Source organism: Balearica regulorum, chromosome 10 (assembly GCF_011004875.1).
Source record: "Balearica regulorum gibbericeps isolate bBalReg1 chromosome 10, bBalReg1.pri, whole genome shotgun sequence".
Classification (NCBI taxonomy): Eukaryota; Metazoa; Chordata; class Aves; order Gruiformes; family Gruidae; genus Balearica; species Balearica regulorum.
Window position 1 is genome coordinate 5,203,336 of NC_046193.1, and position 26,456 is coordinate 5,229,791.

General features: G+C 44.2%; 1 protein-coding gene across 7 annotated transcripts in view; it reads right to left on the minus strand.

The window, feature by feature from the left end:
* The window catches only part of RAD54L2 (RAD54 like 2), a 70,050-nt gene that overhangs the window by 23,987 nt on the left and 19,607 nt on the right, over window positions 1–26,456 (minus strand). For 4 of the 7 annotated variants that reach the window (XM_075762855.1, XM_075762856.1, XM_075762850.1 and 1 more), the window contains one exon: window positions 22,624–22,830. In XM_075762855.1, coding sequence (XP_075618970.1) covers window positions 22,624–22,774 — 151 coding nt within the window. In that variant the 5' untranslated portion in view covers window positions 22,775–22,830. Of the gene's footprint in view, window positions 1–8,660; window positions 9,273–22,623; window positions 22,831–24,895; window positions 24,990–26,456 lie in introns of those variants that run through there. The other 3 variants (XM_075762852.1, XM_075762853.1, XM_075762854.1) reach the window with 2 other exon arrangements.

Consider the following 26,456-nt stretch of genomic DNA (forward strand, 5'->3'; position numbering starts at 1 on the left):
GGATTCAGAGGACAGCCGGCTTCCCGAGGCTGGTCCTATCCTTGCCACTACAATGAATAAAGCTGCTTTTCACAAAGCTTCACTAACACAATGATAAAGTCACCAGCAACAGCTCCCACCACACCTGTGACATGAGCTGGAAGTTACTAGCAGGAATTGTTTTGTTGCTGTTTTGTATTAAACTCCTGATTGTGTACACAGCCTAAATCTTACCGCACATGAAAAACGAGGCTTCCTGCTCCAGCATCGTGAGCTCCAAGCTGCACTACTGGGACCCACACCAGGACAGAAACACATTAAGAAACAGTAACTACGCACACAAAAACCTATTTTGTACAAGAACAGGTTTGGTCTTTGGGTTGGAGGGAGTGTGGGAACAGCCTCGTTCAACAGGTCCCATCGGGTAATCGATGGAATAATTCCTGCCCCAATTTTGCCAAGCCTACATCTACAACAGAAATGCAATTATGGTTTTGTAACAGAAGCCCAACACGCTACTCTGACATGGCTATACAAGCAGCTTTTTACACAACACAAAAATTCATCAGCCACGTTTGCACGTTGACAACTGCCTGATCATGCCTAAGCTGTTAGCGCACTCTAGGAAGACCTGGGCAGTTATCCACATTGCCTCAATGAGAAAAGCGTTGCCACCAGCCCACGGGTAACAACCCAGCACAGCCTTGCACAGGGAGATCAGCCACATATGCCCAAGCGCAGCTGGGCAAAAGAGCAGGCCCAAGTCTGCTCAGCAGAAGGCAGCCGTGGGTCAATCATGGTCACTGACAAGGATGTAAACCCATCCCACGCTTACACACTGTGCGCATTGAGAACCACCTGGAAGGCCAACTGCTAGGTTCACACCAGCTCTGTTGTGTTTTGCACTGTGGTCACCAGAATAGGCACCAGATCTAGAAGGAGGGTCTCCTGAGAGTAGTGGTGAGAGCACCAATGCAGACAGGGAGCTTGCCAAGCAGCTGCTCCTTCAGGTAGTTACAGCTCTCTGGCTGACAGGTCCCCAACCAGTTATGGACACCTGCACACACCCAGGCACTGTGTCCTGCACGGTATCCTGAACGCCAGGAGGTGCACAACTGTCCTTTCTCATGCACTTTAGAGGTTTAAAATGTGTCTGCACTATCAAAACTCAACAGACCTGATTACAGCACGGCTCTGGTTTGTGCTGCAGACCAGGGGTTGCCAGTTTCCTTTGCTCACCAAGCAGCAGCAACCACCGCCCCCAGCTGTACATACAAGCAGGGGGAGGTGTTCGGCTTCTTGACAGACACTTGCGTACTACAGTTTAGAAGTCTCTGTAAGGAAAAGTGTCATGACTGCTCTGTATAACTCAGATGCTCCCTGTGGTGTGGCTGCCAGAGCTGCCCCTAAACACCGCATGCAGGTGTGACTCACCACACATAACACAGCCAAAGATTTGTCCCACAGTGGGGTACTTCCTACTGCACCCACGCTTATAAAACTCATCTCATCACCTCCTTCTTGCAGAATACTCTCAAACTTCCCATAAACCAGCACAGGATGCAGCCTGGAGAATATTCTTTAGCATCTTTGATTCAGCAGTGAATTGCTCTCAACACGTACAGCCTGCTCTGCAAGGGGCCTCAGGTTGCTGTGAAGTGTCATAAAGCAGCAGGTACTTTTTCTTTTTTTGAGGTGTGAGATTTCTGTAACTAACATAGTCTTCTCCTGACACACAGGTGTGTGAGAAACAGTGTTATATTATAGCTGTGTCCAATCTCCATGCTCCAAAGCAAACCTTGATAAGTCCAAGTGTCCCTGCACACACAAACATCCTTGGCTCTAGCAACACACTCTCTTACGAGTACAAAAATTGCCATTCAGGATAAGACCAAAGGGTCCCCCTACCTGAGGCTGCCGCACAAGAAGGTGCAAAAGACCCCTCAGTGGACAAAGCACTGTGTAAGATTATTACTTCCTTGCCTCCTGTTACTAGCTAGCTAACACGGCTAGCTAGAGGTACATCCTCTTCCTGGGAGGCCAACTTCTCTGCCAAGAGAACTCCAGTGACTCCAGGGAAGGCACACCACTGAAAACCAGACACTTGTTTATTTCTAAAATAATTTCACTATGGAAACTCAGGATGCTGAATAGCATTATTTTGCTGACTCTTTGGCCATTATTTCCTACCCTAAGGACAGGGACGTGCATGCATGGTGAGGAAGGTGGCTGCATGCAGAGCATCGAGGAGTTAATTCTTGCTTTGGGAGCTCTCTTTTGTGCTGCACAAAGAGTAAGGAGCAGTTAAATATTATTGCAGGCGTTCTGGGAACTTCCATGCAGTTTGCGGGCACTAGCTTGTCAGAGACTAGCTAGTACTAGCTAGTACTACTACAGCCGGTACTGAGCTGTCAAAGCAAGAATGGGAGGAGCACTGAGGGATAACACAAGGAAAACTAATTGCATGGCTCCAGCTGCAACACTCGCAGCTGCTGACACACTGAACTACAACTGTCCCAAAGGCTAGAGAAGCGACTCTGCAGAACAAGCCCGACTGCAAGGGCTGTGACAGGCTGGGAGATGTTCTCTGAGGTTCTGTGATGTTTCCCTAGTGCACTGTGCACTGGAGAGGTGTGTAAGTGATGCCAGAGTTCAACTGTACATGGCACCTGAAGAACAGTAGTTCTCTAACTGCAGCACAGCAATCATCTCAGAGGCTGGCAGCGGCCAGAGTGCTCTGGCTCATCCTATATTCAGCTGGGGAATATAAACTATTTTCAGAATATTCTTTCTCTATATGCAACTACTGCAGCTGTTGCATGGATGCCATGCAAGAAGGGAGGTGTCTGCACAGAGCACCCTCTCAGAGGTGGCATTACAAAAACACATGAGCACCCCAAGGCTGGAAGCAGGAAATTCCTCGTGAAACCCCTCAAGGAACATCCAGAAGAGCCACAAAGCCCCCTCCCGTGGCTTGACACACATCAACGCCCGGTTCCTTCCTCCCAAAGCACTGGGAAAGCCACCCTGCGGTGGGGGACGCAAGGGGACACAGCCCCTCCGGGGACTCAAGGCTATGGCTAGCCCCTGCAGCCACTATCAGGGCAGCTAATTAGCAACAAGACTTTGTTCTCCTCAGAAAATAATCAGGCTCAGTCTTCGGCAGCAGGACGCCCCTCCCAGCCACAACTGCTTAACAAAGCCCTAATTATGTAAGCATTACATAACCCAGCACACCTACCCCCCCGCGCCGCAGCACCCGCTTGGCCGTGCTCCCTGCCAGCGTGCCGGGGCCCAGCGCACCGGGCGCCTCTCGGCCCTCTGCAGCCATGAGCAGCCGCCCACTCGCTGACAACACGAGAGCCAGCACCGAGCCAGGATCAGCCTTTTGTCTACACCAGCGGCTTCTTGCATGCACGGGGTACTCCTGTGCTCGTCTGGGTGCTCCTCGTGGACATCCTCTCCTCGCCAGGGCCACGGCGAGCTCCCAGGCCAGGCGTGCTGCGTCCTGGCCAAGAGGGCAGCCATGCCATGTGCCTTGAGCAGCAGGACCTGCAGCACCCAGCTCCTCTCTGCATGCTGGCTCCACTTGACTCCAACGAAACGCAGCCCCCCGATCAGAGGAATGACCGATTTCCACCATTGCCCTCGCCCTGGCTCTGCTGCTGGCTGCCATGGTTGGTGTCCTGCTGAGTCACAGCCACGGTACTGTGAGACACAAAGGCATCTTTCTGGCTGAGCCTGCCTCCCCCAAAGCTTTCCCACTCCCCAGGGAAGCTTCTCTTGCCTGTCAAACAGCACGAACATCTTCATTCCCCTTGCTGATTTATCTAGGAGTTAACCACCTCGGGTCTGTCGTTCATACTTGTCACTGTAACCAGACACAGAGACTGTCATATTGGTATAACAAATAGCGCTGCTTGAAGTCTGAGTAACACATTTCTCATTTCTCTATGTATCTGTAAAGCGATCAGTCGCTGTGGGTTCAAGACACCTACGTGAAATCTGCAGATTGTTGGCGAGAGATGGCAGGCTGCCTCCATCCCCGGCCCAGGACCAGAGGACAGAGGGGAGAGACGTGAAATGAGCTCTGAAGAAAACACCACCAGCACAGGCTCTGCACACCAGAGCACAGGGAGGGAGCCAGACCGGGAACACACAAAAGCCAAACTCATCTCCAGACTCCTGCTTGGGCAGGAAGTAAGCTCCAATTGATGGAAACTTTAAAAGATAAATTATAAGGCAGCACTACCCTTCTTTTTTTCCTTCAGAGGTCTTTCAGCGTATCACTTACTGATGAGGTTATGCTGCAGAATAAAACTCCTTTCCTGGTCTGAAGGAATCCTTCAGGAACAAAAGGCATCAGAACTGAAGGGCAGGAGCAAGGAAGATACCACCCAAAAACCAAAGGGAAAGGAAGGAGCCAAGAAGGGACGAGAGGCAAACTGGAACATCAAGCAGCCAACTTTGGTGACAGACAATATATCTTCTAGCCCTGGGATTATGCAAGCAGAACCAGGCCCCAAATACCCAAGAGCTCTTGTTCTGGCTGGGCCTCAACGCTGCGGACGCTGAGACCCGGGTTACATAAACACCAAAGAGCACTTATATAACCATTGTATGGCACGGGCTCGCAGCCACCGGCACCCCGTGCCACCGGAGCATGGCAGGTAGCCACTTCGGCCAGCCCCGTGCCAGGGCAGCTGTGCCCAGCCCCTCCGGGACCTCGCTCCCATCCCTGCACAAGCCCCCGAAATGCAGCCCGGGTGGGGAGCCCGTCAGGTTCTCCCTCTCACAGGCACCAAGTAGGAAAAGTTGATGGTTACTCTGGAGCACCGGGCAATTTCATGTCCATTTCCAGCTCCAAGGAGAGTTGTGAAATTTCAAATCAAACATTTTCACAGTGCTTTGAGATGGCAAGAACTGGGGAAATGCAGAATGCTGCTACCTGGCATCCCTCTTCCAGATACATAATCAAAATTACTTTTCCCAATAAAAGTCCTCAAACCTAAAATGTAAACTGCCTCCTCCTCCTCCTGAGCCCCCCTCTCTTGTGTATTAGTCAAGACGGGGAAACAAAGCCAGGAAACGCACCGTTACGGGAGCAAGCGAAGCAGGGATGGGTTACATTTGTCCTTTAGCCGGGGGTGTGTGAGCAACCAGTTACATAAAACTGCCGCACCGGAGTCAGGAAGTGTTTCAGGCTCAAGTGCTGGGAAGTTTTCAACAAGCTGCGTGCAGGAGGGAACCGAAACCTCCCCTTTCTCATTATCCCAGTTAACTAGTAACCCAGAATATAGTTTTGCCAAGCCAGATTACAAAAATTACCATAGGGATCTAAACCACAAGTAACCGGATTTATCCGTCGGACCTCATTTATTCTCACAATAGTTCAAAACTTAAAAAAATAAATAATTTGCTCTATTCTATTAAGGTGGATAAATATAGATTTAGGTATCAAAGATAAATTTCCCCTTCCAACTTCAGAAAATAGGTGCATAAGGGGGCTTGACATGTTACCAGCACAGTGAATTCAGCTGGCTGCTACCATGACTCTTCTACGGATAAATTTCAGGGACTAAGAAAAGAGGACGAGTAGGGGAACAAGCATTCTGCATTATGCAATGATTACATAAGCATTAGTTTACACTAGGTAGCTGGGAGTTGTGGTGTTAGCTTTATACCAGGATACCCTCAGAGCAACGAGAAATAATAAAGAAGGGATTACTGCTGCCACACACTTCCAAGGCCATCAAAATGGCAAACAAACAATGAGCACAAGCCGAACTTTAATCTCTGCCTCAAGCCCTCACCATAGCTTTGTTCAGGATCTGTTAACAGGGAGGGAGGAGAAGACATCTGATACTCACTCATAATTTAAGAGAGTGGCATGGGAAATAATCCCAGCGTAAAGCATCCTTCAGCATCTGAGTGCTCCTTTGTTGTTGCTCACGATGGCAATGGTATAAGAGAGAAGAGATTTCACAATAATAAGACTTGGTATTTGCACTCTAGTTTAGTGTCAAAGTTGTTCACAAGCTGACATGGTCCTCACAATAACCCTCATATGTCCACCTTGCAGAGGAAGAAACTAAGGCAAAGAAATTAGGTAGGCATCAGTGCTAACTCCCAAGTTGTTGCCTCCCTGTCCTATGCTCCAACCAACAGAGTCTCTTTTTTTAAATATAATTTCCTACTTGGGACAACAAAACATAGTTGTGGATTTTTTTAGAACTGTAACAAAGCACAGAACTTCAGCTGCATTCCCTTTCTCTGCTTCGGACTCCAAAGTAATTTCAGAGGAATTTTTAAGGACTTTGTTTAATGAGGGAGGCATCACTTGGGAGAAAAATGCAAATTGCTGAATTTGAGCCTGTGTGCCACCGCATTCCACTGGCACTCCTCCCATCAAGTGCAGCCAAAAAAGTGACCGAGAGCACTGGAGAAAGCTAATAAGACCAGATGAAACACCGCCACTCAAAGAACAATCTGTTTCTAGTTTTCCTTTTCAAAATATTGGTGCTGCTTTGTGTGCTGCTTAAGCAGTTTGACAAAGGGCTGCAAAGCCGTTCACGGCAACCAGACTCACGCAAATTGAAGCTACAATGTCACAAGGACACCCCCATCCAAAATACCTAACCCCAAAAGCTAAGCCTGTTACAGCCTGGAAAAAGACAAGCACTGGTGCCTTCAGAAGGTTGCTAAAATTACAACTACCTCTATGGTAAAAAAAAGAAGCATATGTGTATTTGGGGAAGAAACAGGGCTCTTTAAATAAGAGACTATCTTCCTGCAGGGTAACAGCCTCTTTTCAGAAAGGAGGTAAGTAGTGGACTGCAACAACCCTTGATTTATGGTAGCACCCACCAGCTAGTAAAAATAATTAAAATCCTCTCTAACTTTCCACAAACGTTTATCAAATAATAAATGGATAGCACAGCACTGCATATACAAGCGCTTGCTAATTTGAACACCCCAAAGAAGTGTTCAGGCACCTAGAGTGGGAAAAAGCCATGTATCCCAGAGAGAAGAAATACTGACCAGTGGTTGAAGCACAGACGCAGTGAAGAACACAATGCCTCAGTTCTGCCCCAGACTCACTCTGTCACCTTGTGCAGTTTTATCATCCTCTCTGGGGACTAGGCAGCTATGGAGAAGTGGGACAGAGACACTCCTGGATCCATCAGCCAGAGCACAACCATGTTAGACCACTTAAAAACGCTTCCTCAGAGATAACTTTCCCACTGGTAGAGCAGACTGAGATAAACCTTGCCCCAGACTTTATAACTTGACGACCAATGCAGTACAAAGAGGAGTTAATTTGCACTCTTGCTCTCTTATGTTAGTACACATGACCCCAAAATACCTTTCCACCCCAAAATTTTGGAAGGCCTCTAACCTTGCATTCTTCCTCCATCTATGACCTACAGTCTCATTTCCAAAAGCATCTTCCCCTCCCCTGTCTTCTCTTTTTATACCTACTATCTAGACTGAGTTACATAAGCCACTTGTATCACCCAGATTCCTCATTTATCCAAACTTATTTTGCATTGTAATTCCTTTCTCTTCTCAGCTCACACTTTCCCAGAATTAGCTTCTCTGTCCTCCCATCACAGCCATAGAACTAAGAAAGCAAGAAAAGATGGATTTATTTATTTTCCCTAGAATCTACCCGTCCCACTAATGGACAATAAATACTGCATGGCTTATTTCTGTAAAAACTCCTTATGAAGACCACACTGCACTGGATTCCTATAATAAGAGCTGGAACTCCCGGGGACCATTTTTGACCAGCCTATTAAGTTCATAGGATGAACTTCAGAGGTATTTGCCACACGAACGAGGTGGAAGAAGCTTGGTGTCCCTGAGTACCTGACCTCAAAGTAACAAGTTATATTATAAATTTAGAAAGTTCTTCAAATCTGAACAAAGTTTTTCTCCAAGAGACAATGTCCTCCCACCAACAAACAAAGTGGCAGCCATGCCAGAACTGTAGACTCATAGTAGGGTTTCACCAGAATCGAAACCTCTCTGATAGGGAGGGAAAAAAAGAGCCAAGTAGCTCTTAGTCTATTAGGCACCAATTAGGGGATCTGGAGTGAGCACCAACAGCTCTGCCTGGTGCCCAGACTGCTGCCTGGTCAGCAAGTCACCAAATATTTCACTGACAAAAGCAGCTCTCAAAACTCTTATCGAGTAGGATGCTGGGGGAAAGTATACACAAAAAGTTGAAGGGAGTGGAGGAGAGGACACTGGATCTAAAAATCACACTGATATGAACAGCTGCCTCCTCTCTTGCTAAAAATTACTTTTGCAGCATTACAATACGACAGCAGCAAAAACAGTAACAGCCAGACCCAGAATGTCACATCACCAAAGTCTTCAGAATTAAAAGCACAAAGAAAGAAAGAGCTTCTTTTGCACGTCCCCTCCAGCAAACCAACAAGCACTGCAAGACTCTGAAAATTCAACCACTGCCATCCCTGTCAGATCAGTAGCAAATTAAAATCCGAGCCCCTGAGTTTCGGTTCTTGATGCACTTTGCTAGCCACTGAGTAGGGTGCTCCGGCACAGGGGTGGGAGAATGAATGGTCTGTACCAGGAAAGCAGGAGGGAACAGAAAACAGGGGAGAAAAAAACCAAACCAAACCAAAAACCCATAAAACCCCCCTGTGTCCTACCTGGAAATTGCTGAGACTCATCCAAGAGTAACATGCTGCTCAGTGCACTGAGGCAAGATCTCTGCCCCAACACTTGTTCAATGTGGCCGCACGCTCTCAGCCCTTCTGCTATTCTTGTCTCAGGGTCTTCAGGACAAAAGTTTCCAGTCACTCCTGACAACTCGTTATCTCTGCCCACAGCCCAGCGAGCACTAAATCCACTCTCACTGGCTGTTCAGTTCACAAGCGGGAAATGCCTCCTGATAAAACAGTCCAGGGCACAGGCAGGGAAACCTGCACTTAATGTTTCTGAAAATAACTTTGGTAAATAGCTCCTAGTGCTTGAATCCACCCAGCCGGTGTGACGGGAATCAGGACACATATATCCTCCCTGCACCCAGCCGAGACGGACCAGGGTCACTGTTATATAACTACTTAAATATGCCTCGTGTTCAGCCTAAATAAAAATTGTCACTATCTCCTCCCCTGCTTGGAGAGTCAAACAACACAGCCCTGCCCGAGGTAGCGGCTGCTCCCACCGGGGACTGATGCCTGGAGCTGCGCTGCCCAACCGGTTTGGCTTCGATACGTGTTCCCGATCGGCACGAGCAACCTCAGTTACGCCTGGGAAAAGAGTTTTAAGAGACAAAAGCAGGGAGGCTGAGTGGGTGTGTACAGGGGAGGTCTCTCTCCTCGGATCCCATTCACTCAGCCTGTGATCCTGTTCAACTAGTGGCAGAGACCAAGACTGAGAATAAAATAAAAATCCTTACATAACCATTCAGGCTCCAGCGGGGCCCCGGGCAAGGGGAATCCCAACAGACAACCAGATGATCAGAGCAGGGGACACGCAGGACCATAACCCCTCTTCCAAGTTTCACAGCACAGAAGGAAAAGACAGGGGGAATGAGTTGCAAAAAGAAGTACAGCCTTTTTGGCTTTGAAAATGATCCTGGTATCTGTGATTTTATGAGCTATTTGCATGCTGCCTGCTAACTTCCAAGAAACCCGGACAACTGAGGCTGAAACCTGAGATATTCATCAGGAGCTGGTAACCTGTTCACACAATAGGCGAAAGAGCATCCTGTTCACTTCGTTAAATCAGCAATTTGTACAGCACCGCTAGTCTGCAGAAGGCTCTCAGTGCAGCAAATGGACTATGAATGAGAGTTCCCAGTTTTTAGGAAACAACCTTTCAGAATTTGTGGAGTGCAAGCTTATTCTGAGCGAGCCTTCCTCCTCTATCTGCACCAGAAGGACAGGTACAGGAGAGAATATGTACTTTAAAGCTGTGGTTGAACCCCTAGAAGCTAACAATCATGCCTAGCCTTCTTCAGTGCTACAGAGACTTTTTCCACACCCGATTCCCTTCACAGGCACACAGTGCCAGTAACAGACAGCAAACCTGGGCTGACAGACACATAACGAAATCAGCTCACTCCTAGCGAGCATTTGTCCACGCAACGAAGTCAGCTCTTTGCTTCAAACAATAGGCAAGCAAGAGTCAGGAAAACCATGATGTGCACAAGAAGCCGAAGCTGGCTGTGTCTGACCAGGCCTGGCACAGACCTGCAGGGCTCCAGCCTGCTTGATCTAGAGGTCTGCAAATGCAGCCAGGGCAGAGCCCACATACCCTTTGTGTGACTCCAGCCTTTTATCTTAGACCTTTTGCTTGGGAGGGTGGCAGAGCGAAGTGAATGCTTGCTACCATCAAAATATCCGTGTTGTTTCAGGGTACATCACAACTTTGGAAAAAAAAACCAAAAACCCAAGGTGCTATCTACATAATTAGAGCCATATAAATTTTACCAAAGAAAAGATGAACTGTATTAAAATTAAGAGGCTTGGTAACAAGACAGCCTTTCACCTATGTCACAGATTCAAATAGCCTGGCTGGTACACAAGAACATACAGTGTTTATCAAAGGGAAAAAGAGGGACAAATATATTAGGGAAAGTACACAGCGGAGGATCTTGCAGCAAGCCTTATAAGGACTTTGTAGAGTTGGAATAAATAACCAAACATGACCTTAGCATCTGACCTAACAGATTTATGAAACTGGGAAGCAAGATTTAAAGATAAGTGTTTGTGTAAATACAACTGGGTACTTTCCAAATCATGTTGATTACAGCTATCAAACACAAGAAAAATAGCAATTCAATACACTGGGAGAAAGAGGTGACCCAGACCTGTCCTTCTGCATGCAGCAATTAAAAGGGAATTTCCTTCTTCACCTTACCGTGCAAAACAGAAAGGAACTTTTCTACTTTTCTACTCAAAAGAGCCTACTAGTGACGCCATCCCTGCTAGTCATGATAAATACGTATTCACGCAGCCAAGAATTAGATCTGCCAGAAACAGTCAGTTTATAAAATGATCTCCTCATGGAAGGTAATCTTGTTACAGATAAGCCCATTTACTGAATAGCTTTTCTGTGAGGCCAGCCTTGCCAGTAAGGAAGAATGTTCTCCCTCCTTCCTCTACAGGGTCTGAAATCTTACCTAGCTATCATACCTCACCTACCTCATGCTCAAACCACAAGCTCTTTACAATTGTACGACTGTACTATACATCAGAAGCAGCTTCTCAAGAAACTGTTGTCACTTGAGAGGTTCCTTTGCAAACAACTTAGAAGATTTCCCTGTTAAAAAAAAAATCACAGGTATCATAGAATATCAAGATAAAGACCCTTCAGAACTTGGTTTTTATTCATCTGACAAGTCTTTTCAGCAGCAATGTCAGCATCCCTGAGCACTGCAAATTCACAGGGGTTAAAACTCACACCTAAATCTGCCCACAGACACACGAAGCTCGATTGTAAGGTTTTTCAGGACACTAGCTCCCCTGTATAGCAGAGAACATTGGAGATGGGGGGAAAATCAAACTAAACTCAGTTCAACTAAAAAGTTTCAATGAAATATCCCAAAACATATCACAAGTGACTTCCTTCTCCATCCCTCCAAGCTGGAGTAGCTCCGTCCCCATCCTTTCAACCTGGAGTAGCTCCTTCCCCACCCTCGTGCCTGTTCTCTACCTTGAACCTGGTTCTCTCAACCCACTACTCCCCTTGCTGAGCTCTGCAGGCGGAGCACCTCTGGGACTGCTCAACATTGACCTGCTCTGAGTCCTCCAAGCTCAGCGCAGGTGAGAAGCACTGGATCCATAATGTGCCACCATACTCTTGGTCCCTCCAAGCCAGGGCGGGTGATTCCTGTCTCTCCAAGGACTGCCCTGCATGCTGTTCACCCTCATCGCCGCCCTGCAGAACAGAAGGGACCTTCCTTGCCCATCCTCGACTGCTCCACGCTGGCTGTGCAGTTCCTTCCCCATCCCACAGCCTTCTCACAGGCGTGCTCCACATCCACCAGCTGCTTCTGCACACTTCACTGATCACCGGCCAGTAGAGAAGCTGCCCACAAATCTGAATTGTTTGTAAGTTATTAAACACAAACAAAGCTTGACAGCCAAATTTCACTCTTGATTATCAGCTGCTAGTCACACATACAAATATCATTAAGGCCACTTTCCCTGTCCTGTTTTCCATGTTGTTTTAGCAACATGGAAACACACAAGAATATCAGGTTTGAGTTCGTTATGGTATAAGGTGATGTTTATCAACCTGAAACAGTTCAGACAGAATCAAACTCCAACTCCACAACCCTATTTGTTGGCAACTGAGTATTGGCTAGGCTTTGAGAAGCATTTGCTTTTTAAACAAACACTGCACTGCCAATAAACCTCTTTTTGAGTAGATCTAAACCAACCATGAAAAGCAGGAGGAGTCTTTCCATTGACTTTAGTGAGTTTTGGACCGAACCGTAAGGCATAAAATTTGATCAATCTGTTTTTTCTCATTTTACTTGTATGCATATAAATCTTGGTTTATTTTCTTACCCACACTCACCTAAATCATATCTGGGGTGGGGGGAAGTTGTACATAATGTAACAAAACTGAATCACACAAAATGCAGGTAAAGATGAAACGCAGTGCTTTCTGCAAATGCTTTTCAAACTGGTACTGTGGCAAAACATGCACTGCTTCGGACTTCAGTCCCAGGCTTTTAAAGCTTCTTTAAAGGCATTGAAGAAAACAAGCTGTAAGATTTTAAGTTGAAGGATTTATATCATAGATATTTATCATTATTGGAATCAAAGCTAAATCCATTGAATTACAATCCCAGTTATATTCAAGAAACTGATTCTCCTCTCTTCCTATAACTTGCTACAGTTCAGCTGCTGAAGATGACACAAAGTATTTGTGATTTTGTACAACTTTAATTTCATTCCAGTTTTCATCTAAGTGCAAATTTGACATAAATCACAAGCTAAGAGTACACAAAAGTGCCATTTTTAAATTGCTTCTAATAGTTCAAGTATTTAAATATTTTACGTAGATGAAGATTACCTACAGATGTTTTAATTGCAAAATTTGTTTTGACAGAGATTTAAACTAGATGTTTCTGTTCACCTAGCCCAAAAAGATTTTATCTTGTAGCTATCTCCTGTCTCATTCCTATTTGCATATTTGCAAGTGAAAATAATGTCTTCTGACTCCTACTTAGAATTTTTTTGAGACTGAGTCAGGGAACTGGATGTTGAAGAAAATGTGAACAAGATATTTTCAACATTTGTAGTACAAACTAGTGTTATTACAGTAAAAAACAGGTATTGCACCAAAAAACTTTGATCCAAATGATGAGCCAGACACTTCTATAAAGCCTAAGCAGGAAATTAAAATGACAAATAAAGCAAATATCTGTGATGTGATACTGTGGTTTAAAATCAGAAGAATACTTTTAATTTAGTTAAAATAGTTCCCCCTCCTTCCAAACTTGCTCCTGTTTCTTGGCTAAAAATATTATACTTGTACAACATATAGCTACATGCACATTTTATTTAACCAGTCATTAAAAACATCACAATAACAGATAAATTAAGGAAAAACTAACATAATGACCCCTTTTGTAGTTTAAACTCAAATGCAAAACAGAGAAGCGCTTCATCCGGTACATTTGAAAACAATAGGAGTGCTGCCTAAAATGTAAAGTGAAGGATTTTGACTTTGGCTTCATCACACTCATCAGGCGACCTTGGCAAAGTCACTTTGCCACTCCTTACCTGTTCAAGAGGGAAAATACCACGTTACAAATTTGCTAATTAGCTTCCTTGTGATTTCATCATGGTTTCAGAAGTTGCAGATGGAGTACGGTATCAATTAGCAATGACTGGGTGCGGTACACAGCTGAATATTGAAAATGTACAAGGGGAAAAAGGTACCAAACGTGACAGTGAAGGAAGCGTGCCTGTCCTTCATTAGGGATTCTCTGGCTGCTTTGTGAAAAGAGAAAAGCAAGTTTTTGGCCAATAAAGCACAGCTGCCTGTATCCTACAAAGCCTATCAGAAAAGCAGGAAGAAACAATATACTTCTCCTCCCCATGGAAGTCTTTGCTCAGCTAATAACCACTCACTCATTGACCCTGCTCCCCATGCATTCATGCTACTCTCATGTTTGTGGCAGCTTTAAGAAAAGAGAGCATGTAGCTACAGGTGAAAAAAACATTTTTTATATATATATATAGAAAGCGCAGAGCCACGGACGTGGGCTGTTCTTGAACCAAACAGAAAGATTTCTATTTTGTATTCCATCATACGCAATAGATCAAAGGAAAGGAGGAAGTAAAGAGGGGGGCAAAGCGTAGCTAGCTATAATACCACATCATTTCACGAGATCAGCCAGTCCCCGCGCCCAATCGGCGGGTCTGAAGGAAGCAGAGCTCTGGCGTCATCACCTCCTTTTAAAGAAGTAAAGCAAGTCATTACTCCAGGTTATATAACACTCAGGCTACGCCAGACTTTGTGCCGCTCTCTCAAAAAGGAAGCTGCTGTCAGAGAGCCTGGGAGGGGGGCAGAGGAGTCACGAATGCTTTCATTCGGAGCTTCCCCCTGCTTAGGATAAGCAGAGGAGACTGGGAAAGTGTCCGCACTTTCAGACAGAGCAGGCTGATGGCAAAAGGCTCAGCAACTGACCTGCAACATCGTCAGTCTGTAATTCCCTGCGAAGGGGGCTGGGGGACAGCACTGTCAGGATCTCATCCTTCCTTCCCACAGCAGCCCTCAAGCCACACCTCACCCCACTGAGAATAACCTAATTCACAGGGTTAGTTAAAATGCTGGAACCCGTCAATAAACCCCCACAAACCCCAGGTGCCACTCGTCCCACACTTCATTCCTGTTACCTTCCCCTATTCCTCCCAGATTTATGGGCAAAGAGCCTGTAGACAAGGGACATCCACCGGCCTCTATCACCTTCCAACCAAAAATGCCCCAACTCAAACAAAATGCCTGGCAAGGCAATCTGCAGCTTCGGGTTCGGCAGGATCACGGAATAGTTTGGGTTGGAAGGGACCTTTAAAGGTCATCTAGTCCAACCCCCCCCCCTGCAATGAGAGCTAACAGAGAGGGAGCTAACAAAGCCTATGGTACTGGCTGTTCCCAGCAAAGCACCCAAGAGGATTTTTTTTTTTTTTTTTTTTTATGTCACCATTTAGTGAGTCCAGTAAAGCCACTTCAAGGGAGCTGGGTGCCTCTGCATGGGCATCAGTAGCTCCTATACGATGTGCTGGGTACACAGACAGACACTTGCTAGCCGAACAGGTCCAAACCCCTCAGACTGCACACAGAAACACCATTTGTTCTGAAAGACAGATTGTATTGCAGAGAAACTGCCAGAATAAAAATAATGGGTAAAACACGCAGCCTTCTGAACGAAGCAAAGGTCCCAGAGACATCAGTGGGGCTTTTGCCTAAATATGAGAGGCAAACCTTCCCTGCAATTTCAATGTAACCTTTCTGCACTACTCAGTAACCAGGATTGCTAAATCTGCAAATGCTAGTATCCAGTCTCTTTTCACCTTTGATACTAACTATATCTTTTGTCTTTTATTCAGCCGGATTGTGGAAGCACAGAAGACAGTCAGCTCCTAACTGTCTCGGTCTTAAGAAACCAACACAAGTCTCAAATGTAAGATTTGTGGAGGTGGAGAGCGTATGCTTAACAGACACAAAGCAACTTCAGAGATGCTCTTATCCCTTTCAGGAACTGAGAAAAAAATAAAACTGCCTCAACTTCTTAGCTCTAGCAAGCCAGCTGAGAAATGCATCCAGTATCTGCAGTTAGAGACAGGTTTGCCAAGTTATCCACAACCAGCTGACCTGAGGTTGAGCCCCACAGCCTGCACCCATATGATAAAGTGTATTTAAACACTCGGATCCACAAAGATCATTTTCTAAGGTAATGCAGTTTCCCATAAAATTTGATAGATTTTAAACACATGCCAACATGCAGGATATTAATTCTCAATATTCTTGCACACGTAGCAATTACTTTTGTATTTCTGTGATACCACACGTGCCATCCTCTTTGCATGCAACTGTTGGTTTGGAAAACAGCCTATGAAAAGTCACTATAAGCATTAAAATTTACCTGGTTGTTTAAGAACAGCAAAGTGCACAGTGGTACACAGAAGTTCAGGTTTGGTTTCCCAGGCTTACAGAGATCAGGGCCATTGCAGAGACAACAAACTTAAGTGTTGAGAAGTTTGCTTCCCCCAGAATACGCCCTTCTAGCTTCTTTAGAAATAGAACTGGTGGACTCTAGAGGGAGCTGCATCCAGCCACAAGCAATCAAAATAAAAGAATCAAGATAGGAAAGTCCATCAAGCAGGAAAAAATGGAAAGATGTCAATCACCACTCTTCTCTTCCCCCCTGCAAGAAATCCACTTTGTGCTCTGCAAACAGTAACTTGCAGATTAAATTACAGGATTATTACTTACTGGCACCCACCGCTCTGGCATACATAAACACTGACTACAGCAGAGCTTAGAATTAAAGGAACCCTCCTGATCGCCTTCAGTGCTTTTATAGATTTAGGGAAGTCCTGACTTTTGTTTCTTTCCATATCTTTTTCGCTGACTCATCCACTTTCGATTAACAAAAAGAGCCTCCTCTCCACTCCAAGCTTCCTCCGACAGGCCTGCACCTTTCCTTAGCCCCCGCCACCAGCCTCCAGCTAAACAACAAGGACAAGAGATCAAAGCACATGTACCACCAGTCCAAGGCAGAAAGCAAGAAGCAATCAAGTCCACTGTGCTCACGTACTGCTGCAGACGGAAGGATCTCATTAAAGGGTTCCTCGAAGAGCAGCTACAGTCTCGGAGGCTGCCTTGACCTTGGGGTGCCCATCTACCCTCAATACCACCCGAAGACACAGCTATGAAAAGCTGCTTTCTAAAAGGAGTTGAGAGAGTAAAGAAATAAGTATGTATTTGCTCCTTCTCTTCTTAAGGAATGCATTTCATTTTCTAGTGAATAGGGAGGACAACTTAAAGCCAGTTAAATGGTGTGCAGTCGGGCCAAAAGTAGAAGGCAAAGAGATTTCAGGTTCCTGAGACTAAACTCCATTTACCCATACAAGTAGAACGATCCAATTCAAGTAAAAAGTGCAGATAAATTACTTTCTAACAGCAGCTCCCACCTCCCAACCCCCCCCCCTTTTTTTTCTTTTTTCCTCAAGCAGTATGGGCCTTTCTAAATCTGGATATAAAATTATAAAGAATAGGGTATCATTTAGCAGGGTATTATTCAGGAGACTGACTCCCCACTCTGCTTCTCAGTTTCATACAGGTGAGTATAACATGACCTAATTTATAAGAATAACTTCAGATGAAAAGCAAAAACTCGTGTACATGAGCAGGAGGAGCCTGCTAAATGAACAGATTTATACCAAAGACCTTCCTCTCTTCCCCTGTAAGGACAGAAATTTGCTCTATTCCCAACTCCACACATCCAGCTGGGGACTCCCACACACCAGAGTTTTGTTTTGTTCCAGCACTTTGTTGGGGAGAAGAAAAGATGGAATGACTTAGGGGTGGGAGGCATATGAATAACACGATCTCTCAAGATGAGCAGCAGCTCCCTGTACCTCAAGAAAGCATTCATGTATCATTCAAAAATATTAACCCACACTTCCACATGACTTTAAAACAGATTTCCAAAATAATTTCGGCTTCAATAACTCCAGGTGCTAATGAACTTACTAGTACTTATGGCATTAACCACTGATTTTTTTTTCCCCCCAGGTTAGACGAGGAAATTATCCAGGCAGCTACAAATCGATTTCACTTTCAATGTAATCGCACCCCTTGCTGCACGCACCATGATGATAGGCCACAAAGGAACATCGCATTAAACAAAATCCATTCTTGCTATAACTCCATGCCAACATTTTTTTCCCCAACCACCAAGTGAAAATCGTATGCAAAGCTGATCTAGCAGTACCCCTTTAACTAAACAGGCTTTCCTCTAGCAAGAGTTCAAGGAAAGCAAAGATCTTTTCAAATCTGAATCAACAGTGGCTGTCATTTGAAGTCAAGTACTCCTGCCTTGGTATCTTGAGAAACTCAAAACTATGGGTACCAAGTGGCACACTCAAGTTCAAATAAAAAGCAGCCACTAAAATACATCCTGGATCATGCTCCAGAAACAAGAGGTTTGAATCTGTCATGTTGCTACCAAATGTCATAGACAGGGATGAGCACAGTTTTAAGAAGAAAGGGTGAGGAAAAGGGTCTTTCTTTCCCCTCACTAACCTCCTGTGCCAGTCTTTCAGAAATTGTGAAACTTGGCCCTGGTGCCTTCACCTTACTAAGAAGCTGCAGTACAAAAAAGCACAGGCACCTGCATGTCCTCCACTCTCCTGGGACTTGTGATTCTGTACCACCAACACAACTGTGCTCCTTATTCACTCCTCCCTTAGGGTCTGTGCGTCCGCAAAAACCCCCCACAGTGCAGTTTTGTTTTGCTTCAGCACTTTGTCAGGGAGGAGTAGGAACAGTATGAGCCTGAGGCAGGAAGAGGGAACACAGACTGCCTGCATCCTCTCCTGTTCTCCACAAACAGATGCTATGGAGCTGGCATGCCCCCGGTCCTGGGGGCAGAAAGAGGGGATGGGACAGGACAAAACAGGCAAAGTGGACAAGACAGTGCTGAAGACAAGGCTGATTGTGTGGACATTGTCATATCACAGTAGCACCTAATATGCTCTTATTTGGTGTTGCCTGGTACATCTGTACATTAAGAATTGCAGTACTATCATGGTATTGGAAAATCGTCCACTGCTATACCCCAGAAGTACTGAATCCGTCTGCTGTACCACACACCCTGTAACGCAAACACAACTTGGAGCCTCTGGGAACAGTGTCTGAACGCCTGCGCTCATTAGGACACCTTTCAGAGAACTGAAACGACCAGCTTTTACACTTTCACCCGAGTTACACTTTAAAAAAAAGTGTTTAACCCATATACTCAGAGGTAAGAAAACAAGCAACTTGCCATCACTATTAACAGCAGAATGACAGCAACACATATGAGTAAGAGACAATGAATTCCAGAGACTTCAATCACAACAATCCAAAGACATTCAGAAAGTGAAAAAAACAGCACTACAGTGGGATTCGTTCACTCAACAGCTTTTCCTCGGGAAAGCTCTAAGGTATGAATAGTCCCTGCATTTGAAATGATCTCTAAAATCTACACTGGAGGTTTGTTTCCTCTTTGCTCAAATAAGCTTTTATTCCTATGGACTTCTACACAGCCCTGAGCAACTACCAGGATCAGAGAAAAAGTGCAGGACTTGAAACAGCCCTTTATCTCTACAGTCATCAGTACATAACATTTCTAGTGAAAAGGATTTAGGGAGTTAACAAAAGAAGTTCTTAGCAGTCATGCACTGGCATCACAAAATCAAACATGATAAAACAAGTGCTGCTACCCACAAGTGATTGGAAAACAGATGCAGTGGGTAGGGATGACAAGGCTGGGAAAGCAGCGGAAGCCTCCAGCTAGGATTGGAGCGTGCTGCTAGGATGAGTGTGCAGTGTGGCAGCCACTAGGAAGGGGTTGCAAGTGGCAGGGTAGGTATGTCCTGGAAGAAGTGCTCTAGAAAAAAAAGACATAAAGCTACACAATCTCCTCCTACACGTGATGCTAAGGTTCAATAACTGACCACCACTGAAGAAATGTACAAGGAATGTAAGCTATGTGGTTATTAACACTCACTCAGAAATAGTCAGAAAACTATCCTTCTGTGCTCTTTTTCTTCCTTGGGGGCAGAGGGAGAAGGAGAGGAAGAACTGCTTTCATCAAGACTGAAAGTTTGTACCATAAACATCCGAACTAAAGTAAACTCTAGACCATCTATGGACAGCCTATACTAAACGCAAACAAAACTTCAGGTTCTCAGAGCAGAAAGGAGAAAAACTGCACCAAAACTGAAGATAGCACTCAATTCCCAAAATGTAAAAGAACACAAAGAAAATTCTGAAACTGAAACCACCACAAATATTAATTCCACACACAACATATATCAAAAAGATGAAAACAGGTTAACCGTGCAAAACACAAGTCTAAGAGTCTCAGCTAAGTCTGAGACCAGGCTATCCACCCCCAACAAGTGCGGATAATATTACATTAACCCTGGAAGGTTCATAAGCAATCTGAGTCACCATCAAAACATGGAAAACCTCTGTTCCCAAAATGAAGCCACTATTTTGCAAGCAAGCAGTAAAATGTGAGTTTTATAATTGTTATAATCACTATTATTTAAAACAAGTAATCAGTTTCAGTTTGGGGAAAACATATATGCAGCCTGTCGCCCTTCCAAGGAAATAACTTTGAAAGATTAATAATATTCTAAATTTTGTAGTGCTAGAAATATGCACAAGGGAAGGATGGCCATGGGATCGCCACTGGAACATCTATGGAACAACCGCAGTACCAGGAAGGGAGGAGAACAGGACTGCTGGGAACAAGGAGAACAAAATTTTAACGGAAATTATTAAAATTAAGCTTTTAAAAAGCTCTATAGTGTAAACATTAGAACACGCACTTCCTTCTTGTGAATAAAAGTAACTGTCTGTTCCTAAGAGGATTTTTATGAAGAAGGGTCATCTACAAAGAGACAGGACTATAAACATCAGATGGGCAAAATAGAATGATCCTCTTAATTCTGAAGTTAGCTATATTTCATAGGCCAAATAGCAGGAGATCAGTTTTCTATTAGATCTAAGGTAATAAGGATGTCAAATGACATTTCTGAGGCAGTATGTAGCTGTGAAGAGATATCAGGAAAAGCAGAGTGGACACCTCCGCAGAAAACAATATTTATACAGCTAAGCACACAGAAAGCATCCTGATATTCTGGCAAACAGAATTCAAACCGAAACAATCTGAAACCTCAGAATAATCTATCTTTGCTCAGATTATGTGAGAAAGAGATTTTCCTGTACCTAATGAACAACTTTAAAAAGACAATTTATGTATAACTAACATAAAATGTTTTTACTCTTCCTCATTATTTCCTACATTTGTTAAAATTTATTTTTAATTAGTCACTAAAGCAATATAAAGCATAAATGTGTTTCTAGTGTTTTAAGATGAAAATAAAAAGCTGTCATTAACAGTTAGCAATGTTCTGATATACCTACATTAATTTTGTTTGCTTTGGAAAGAATAATCCTGACAAACGATTATGAGTATTCAGCCACAATAATATAGATGTAGATGATAAAATACATAGGTCTACGATAAAATAACCATGGGGAATGACCTACTTGGACACAATATACAACCGCTCCTCTCTGTTAATAAAAGTTTGTCTGCAATGTCACGCTTCCTATTGCTCAGCTGGGTGCAAGTTCTGGTGAACAAAGTAATCTGTGGCCCTATAGCTCTATTTCCTGGGAATTCCCTTGTATCTGGCCTCAGCTAACACTTCCATTTCTGCTGCTTTCTCATTAGAAAAAGTCATCATGTGAATAAAACCAGAAGAATAAAATTCATTTGTGTAAACATTTTATAAGCATTTTAAATCAAAACAGCATCTTCAAGTAGCACATGGCTGGAAGAAAAAAACCAAACAACACTTGAGGACAATAATGTACTTTGAAACCAAAAATACTTTGGTAACTAGAAAAACAGAGAAGTATGTGTCTTTAATACATTCTACACTAAGAAAAGGAAGACTTTTTTCAGTAGGCTGAAGTAGGTGCATTCAAAAATCTGCACACACTTTGAAATTATTAAAAATTACAATTTTAAAAGGAAGCAAACACAGCATCCCCTTAGGCTTGGGCTGTAGTTTTATCATACAAGGAGTTTGGTGGCAAATACAGCATGGGGAACTCCCACCTGAGCCATGCGCTCCCGTGCCCTAGAATATCAGCCCTTCTGCTGGACCAACAAACATATTTCTAGGATCACGCCATGAACCAGAACTGTTACCTAATCTTGGTTAAATGGAAGCTGCACAGCACAGGTCCACAAACAGCTATACTGGTCCCAACTGAAGAGGCAAGTGAGGCAGTTATAACTAGGTGAGGATAGAAGGTGACAACTTACTTAGTCTGCACTGTCACCTTTCATATTGTAAAACAAACAAACAAAAAAATCCCAGCCTGTATGCTGTCAGAAAAGAACATCTTCCAGTTGTTAAAGATGATTATTCTAAGTAAGCAAAAACTGTCCATAGCACCCATTGAATTATTTACCTATGGGCAAGCCAGTGATGTAAATGTATTTAATTTCACCGGATCCCTTTAATACTACAAGTAATTGTAAACTGATTTATTTACTTCTTTATATAATTGCTTCCCCAGAATCTGTAGCTATTTTAAAAATTCTGTCATCCTGACAATTTATGCTTGTGGCTTGTTTACATGATGGAAATTTTTTTTGGCCAGAAGTCCAAATTTAACCTACATTAAATCCCTATTTAAACTAAACACCCACATAAGCACACTTCTCCCTACCAAGCACTGGACAAATCCGAACCCTTACGCTATCTACCAAGGTGTCACTCACCAAAATTAGTAATGCCAGTTTTGTACAACGTATGTACACAGAGATTCGCAACCCCATTCACTTACCACTCTCATCAAGTAAGTCCTCCTCGTCATCCCCATCATTGTCCTCCTCCATCGCCTCTTCCTCATCTTCCTCCTCCTCCTCTTCCATATCCTCCTGCTCCAAGTCCGGGTCCAGGTCCGGATCACTCCCTGAGATTGACTCGTCTGACATGATTCCCAGTGGTGCTCCTTGTGCATTACCTGCTCATGTTCTACCGTGAGGCAGCCCTGCGAGAAAAGAAGAGGTACGTAATGAGCTCGGTAAATCCCAACCTTCGAGCCTCAAGGCTTAAAATCATAGCAGGATTACTGCACATAAAAACACAAATCTGCCATCAGTCTTTTAAATAACAGTTATATCGGACTGTGCACAAAATCCTGTGTAGAAAATAGATGCCAAAAGCAATGTATCATAATGATATAGGCCCAGCATTGTAGAATCAATATCAGAACCAATATATTAACTAGTCACTCAAAACAACACCTGTTTCTTGGTATTCTCGACATGCACACAGCAGAAAGACTCCTAGTATCGATATCTGATTATACAAAGATGCAAAAATAAATAAATTGTGTGAACAATTTCAGAACACTACCATCCAAACATGAAGCATAGAAAAAAAAGGATCAGTCCATATGGATACCTGCTACCCTGATCCCCAAGCACCGAAAACATCATCGCAGTATGCAGACTGTGGGTCACAGACAGAAACCACCCTCCTGACTTAGCTGTACCCACTGTGAAGGTCACCCAGCTACTCATCACAGCCTGCCTGAAGTCTTCATTTCAACCAACGGAACAGAGACAGCATTATTTTAACAGTACAGACAGAAGACAACAAAGATCCAGTTTTTGAAGGTTGTATGTCCCTTTGTAAAGCAGGGTTAGAAGAAAAGTCAGCACAAAGGAAGGATGGATCAGAGGGAATTTGCATTTCCTTTCTCTAAAGGACAAGAGCCGAATCTGGCTGTGCATAATTCCTCCGTTACGCTACTCCGGTGCATCACAGCAGAAGTTATGGTACAAAATAACAATAAAAACTAAAGAGAGGGTCATGGCAATCACAAAGCCACAAGTTTATCTGTTCAGACCATCCACCGTCACTTCTGGACAGTGACGGGTACTCCTGGGCACTCCTCTTCCATATACAAAGAATTAGCATAAAGGAGCTGTGTAAGATGGATGAAAAGAAAGAAACACAATCAAGAAAGGAAAATAAAGAAAGCATAATGATCTCGAGGAACAGAAAGCAAAGGATGTGCTCAAAAATCAAGCCTCAGAAGAATTACTATCCACACATTCCCCAGAAAGCTTTATAGAAAGATGAGGGAAACATTTGCTTGCCACTCATTTTCTACTGCCCCCTACTTACACCACATTTCCAATGTAAACTATAAAATGTTTGAGAACTAATCAGCCACTTTAAAAAAAATAAACAAAAAAACAAACCACAAAAGAAACTTCTAAGCAGATAAGGCACCATATATATCTACAAACACTTCAAGAAACAGAAAAAATTCATTTTCAGCTGTGTTTCAGCAGTAACTAGATGAGCTCAGAACCTTGAAGGTTAAAGACACAACTCAACACCCCTGTAGCAGGGCTGAAAATCTAACTGTCAAGCATGCTGAATTATTCCAGCTGAAGTCATCAGTTCCCACTTTGCCTCTCTCGGCTCCTCAATAACACTGAAGAGTGTCTGAAAGAAAATAAACACAAGGGAAGAACAGGCTTTGTGGAGATTGGTATTGGAACAGGAAGCATTTTACCACCACGTCCCAGGAGCGCTTTGCACCAGGCAGAGACAACTGAAGTCCCTACATTATTACACGTGTCACACGAAATAAGTTGGCTTAGTCAAGCAGATGGTAGGAAAGGCCAAAAAATCTAAATTAGCTCAAGTGGAACCCTGCCAGTTTCCACAAGCCAAATGGCTTCATCCGGCTCCTGCGGACTGCTGGTAGGCAGGTACTGAGCCCTGCTGCAATACGGTGACCCCTTGGGCACTGCAAGGTCCAGCACCACGTACTTTCTGACATCTGGTGACTTCAGTCAAGGACTGCAGATGCAAAGCAATCTATTATCAGAAGTTTTTCCTGACAAATGCTGTGCTAAAGCCTAAGTGTATTTCAAAACAGGGCTTATTTTTACTTTTGAACAGCAACTGTGTTTCCTTCCAGCCCTAAAGAAAACAAACGTTGTTTTACTCTTTACAAGTTGTACTCAAGCCCCTTAACTGCAAAGCCGCATGTGTTTCCTTACATTTCAGAAGGAGATGGTCAGTAATGTTACCTTTGTGGGTCTCTGCTGGTCACCTGGGATTTCAAGGGGATTTATTTATTTCCATGTTGCCCATACTGTGCTAATAAAGCACTTTGCACGCTATCTGTTGGAAACGATACCAAGAGAAGCATATTAAAAAATTTCCATGTTTTTACTATCCCAGTAAACAAAGCACCAACACAACAAAAATCCCCCAAAACCAAACAAAAAACCCACCAAAAAAAAAAATTACAAATACTACTAAAATGGCAGGAATGAATTCTTATCTACAAAGGGGAAAAGCAGAAGTGCTGTAATGCCACTAAATGCTCCAGGTCAAAGAATGACACATGATACAGTTTCTCCCATCAGTATCCGCCTGTGTATCATCTCTCATGTTTTGCTGTTTGTTGCAGAACCTTAAAAAACCCACCAGAAAACACTTTCTGAAAATTGTTTAAAGGGTATGGGTCCTTGTATTTCTATAAATAAAATCAAACTCAGTGGAGAGCAGCGCTCTCTCAGACTGGAGTACAAAAGGGCTCTAATCTAAGCGTTGTTTTTGTTTAGCAGGAGGTACATGTTCTTTATAAGCTAACTCTTGACACTCATACAGCAGCCCCAGCTGTATGCAGGAGAGTTAAACAGAAGCTTTCAAAAAGACTTAATTAAATCTTGCAGAAAGTGGGTGAAACAAAGACGGTTAACTCCTCCGTGCCTATTGTCACGCTGCCATCTGCCTTCCTCCTTCCCATCCTCCTCCTCGGCTCTGGCAGCTCCGCAGCCGCTCTCCATTGCATAAGCCTCGGGTCTCCGGAGGGCTCCCACCCTGCCCGGTGGCACCGGGAGCACGCAGCAGGGACACGGCACAAAGGCAGGTAGGCATTACACAGCTGCGAGACTGCCCTCGTTTCTCACACCGATCTGACCCAGTTTGGAGCCTTCCACCAAGGGGAGTTACACAACAGGGCCAGATTGTAGCTGCCGCTACTGTTTTATGGCCGAGTTATTCCAACCTGCCCCATCTCTTGCCTTTGCACACACAGGTGCGCCATGCTCAACATTTAATCGCTGTAGGAAGGGCACTTTGCGAGAGATAAACAGCTTACCTTCAACTAATCAAAGTTACCATTTGTCTGGACTTTCCAGCTGTCCCACATTAGATCAACCCCGGAGCCTCCTGCCCTGCTGCACCCCGAGCGGCATGCCGTAAGGAGGGTTATCACCACCAAAGAACTACAAACCAAAACTGTTGCACCTCAGTTTACAACAGAAAGCCAGAGGTCCGTGCGGTGCAGCGCCCAGTTCAATACCTGGTGAAGCCACTGAGAAAACGGGGTGGGGTATTAGGTGAAAACACTTTGAAAAATTCCTCTTGCTTACTCAGGGAGGAGAAAAGAGCTGTCATGTTTATCCTACCCAGGAAGTTAAACCCTGCAATCAACTGCACATCAAATTAACATCCAAGACAGCCTCTCTCATGTATTATGTCCTGTCTTTCAACAAAGCTAAAAATAGTTAGGAAGTTTTTTGGGCTTTGCTTTTTTAAGGTAGAACATTTCAGATAGTAAATGCCATGTGGTGAGGACTG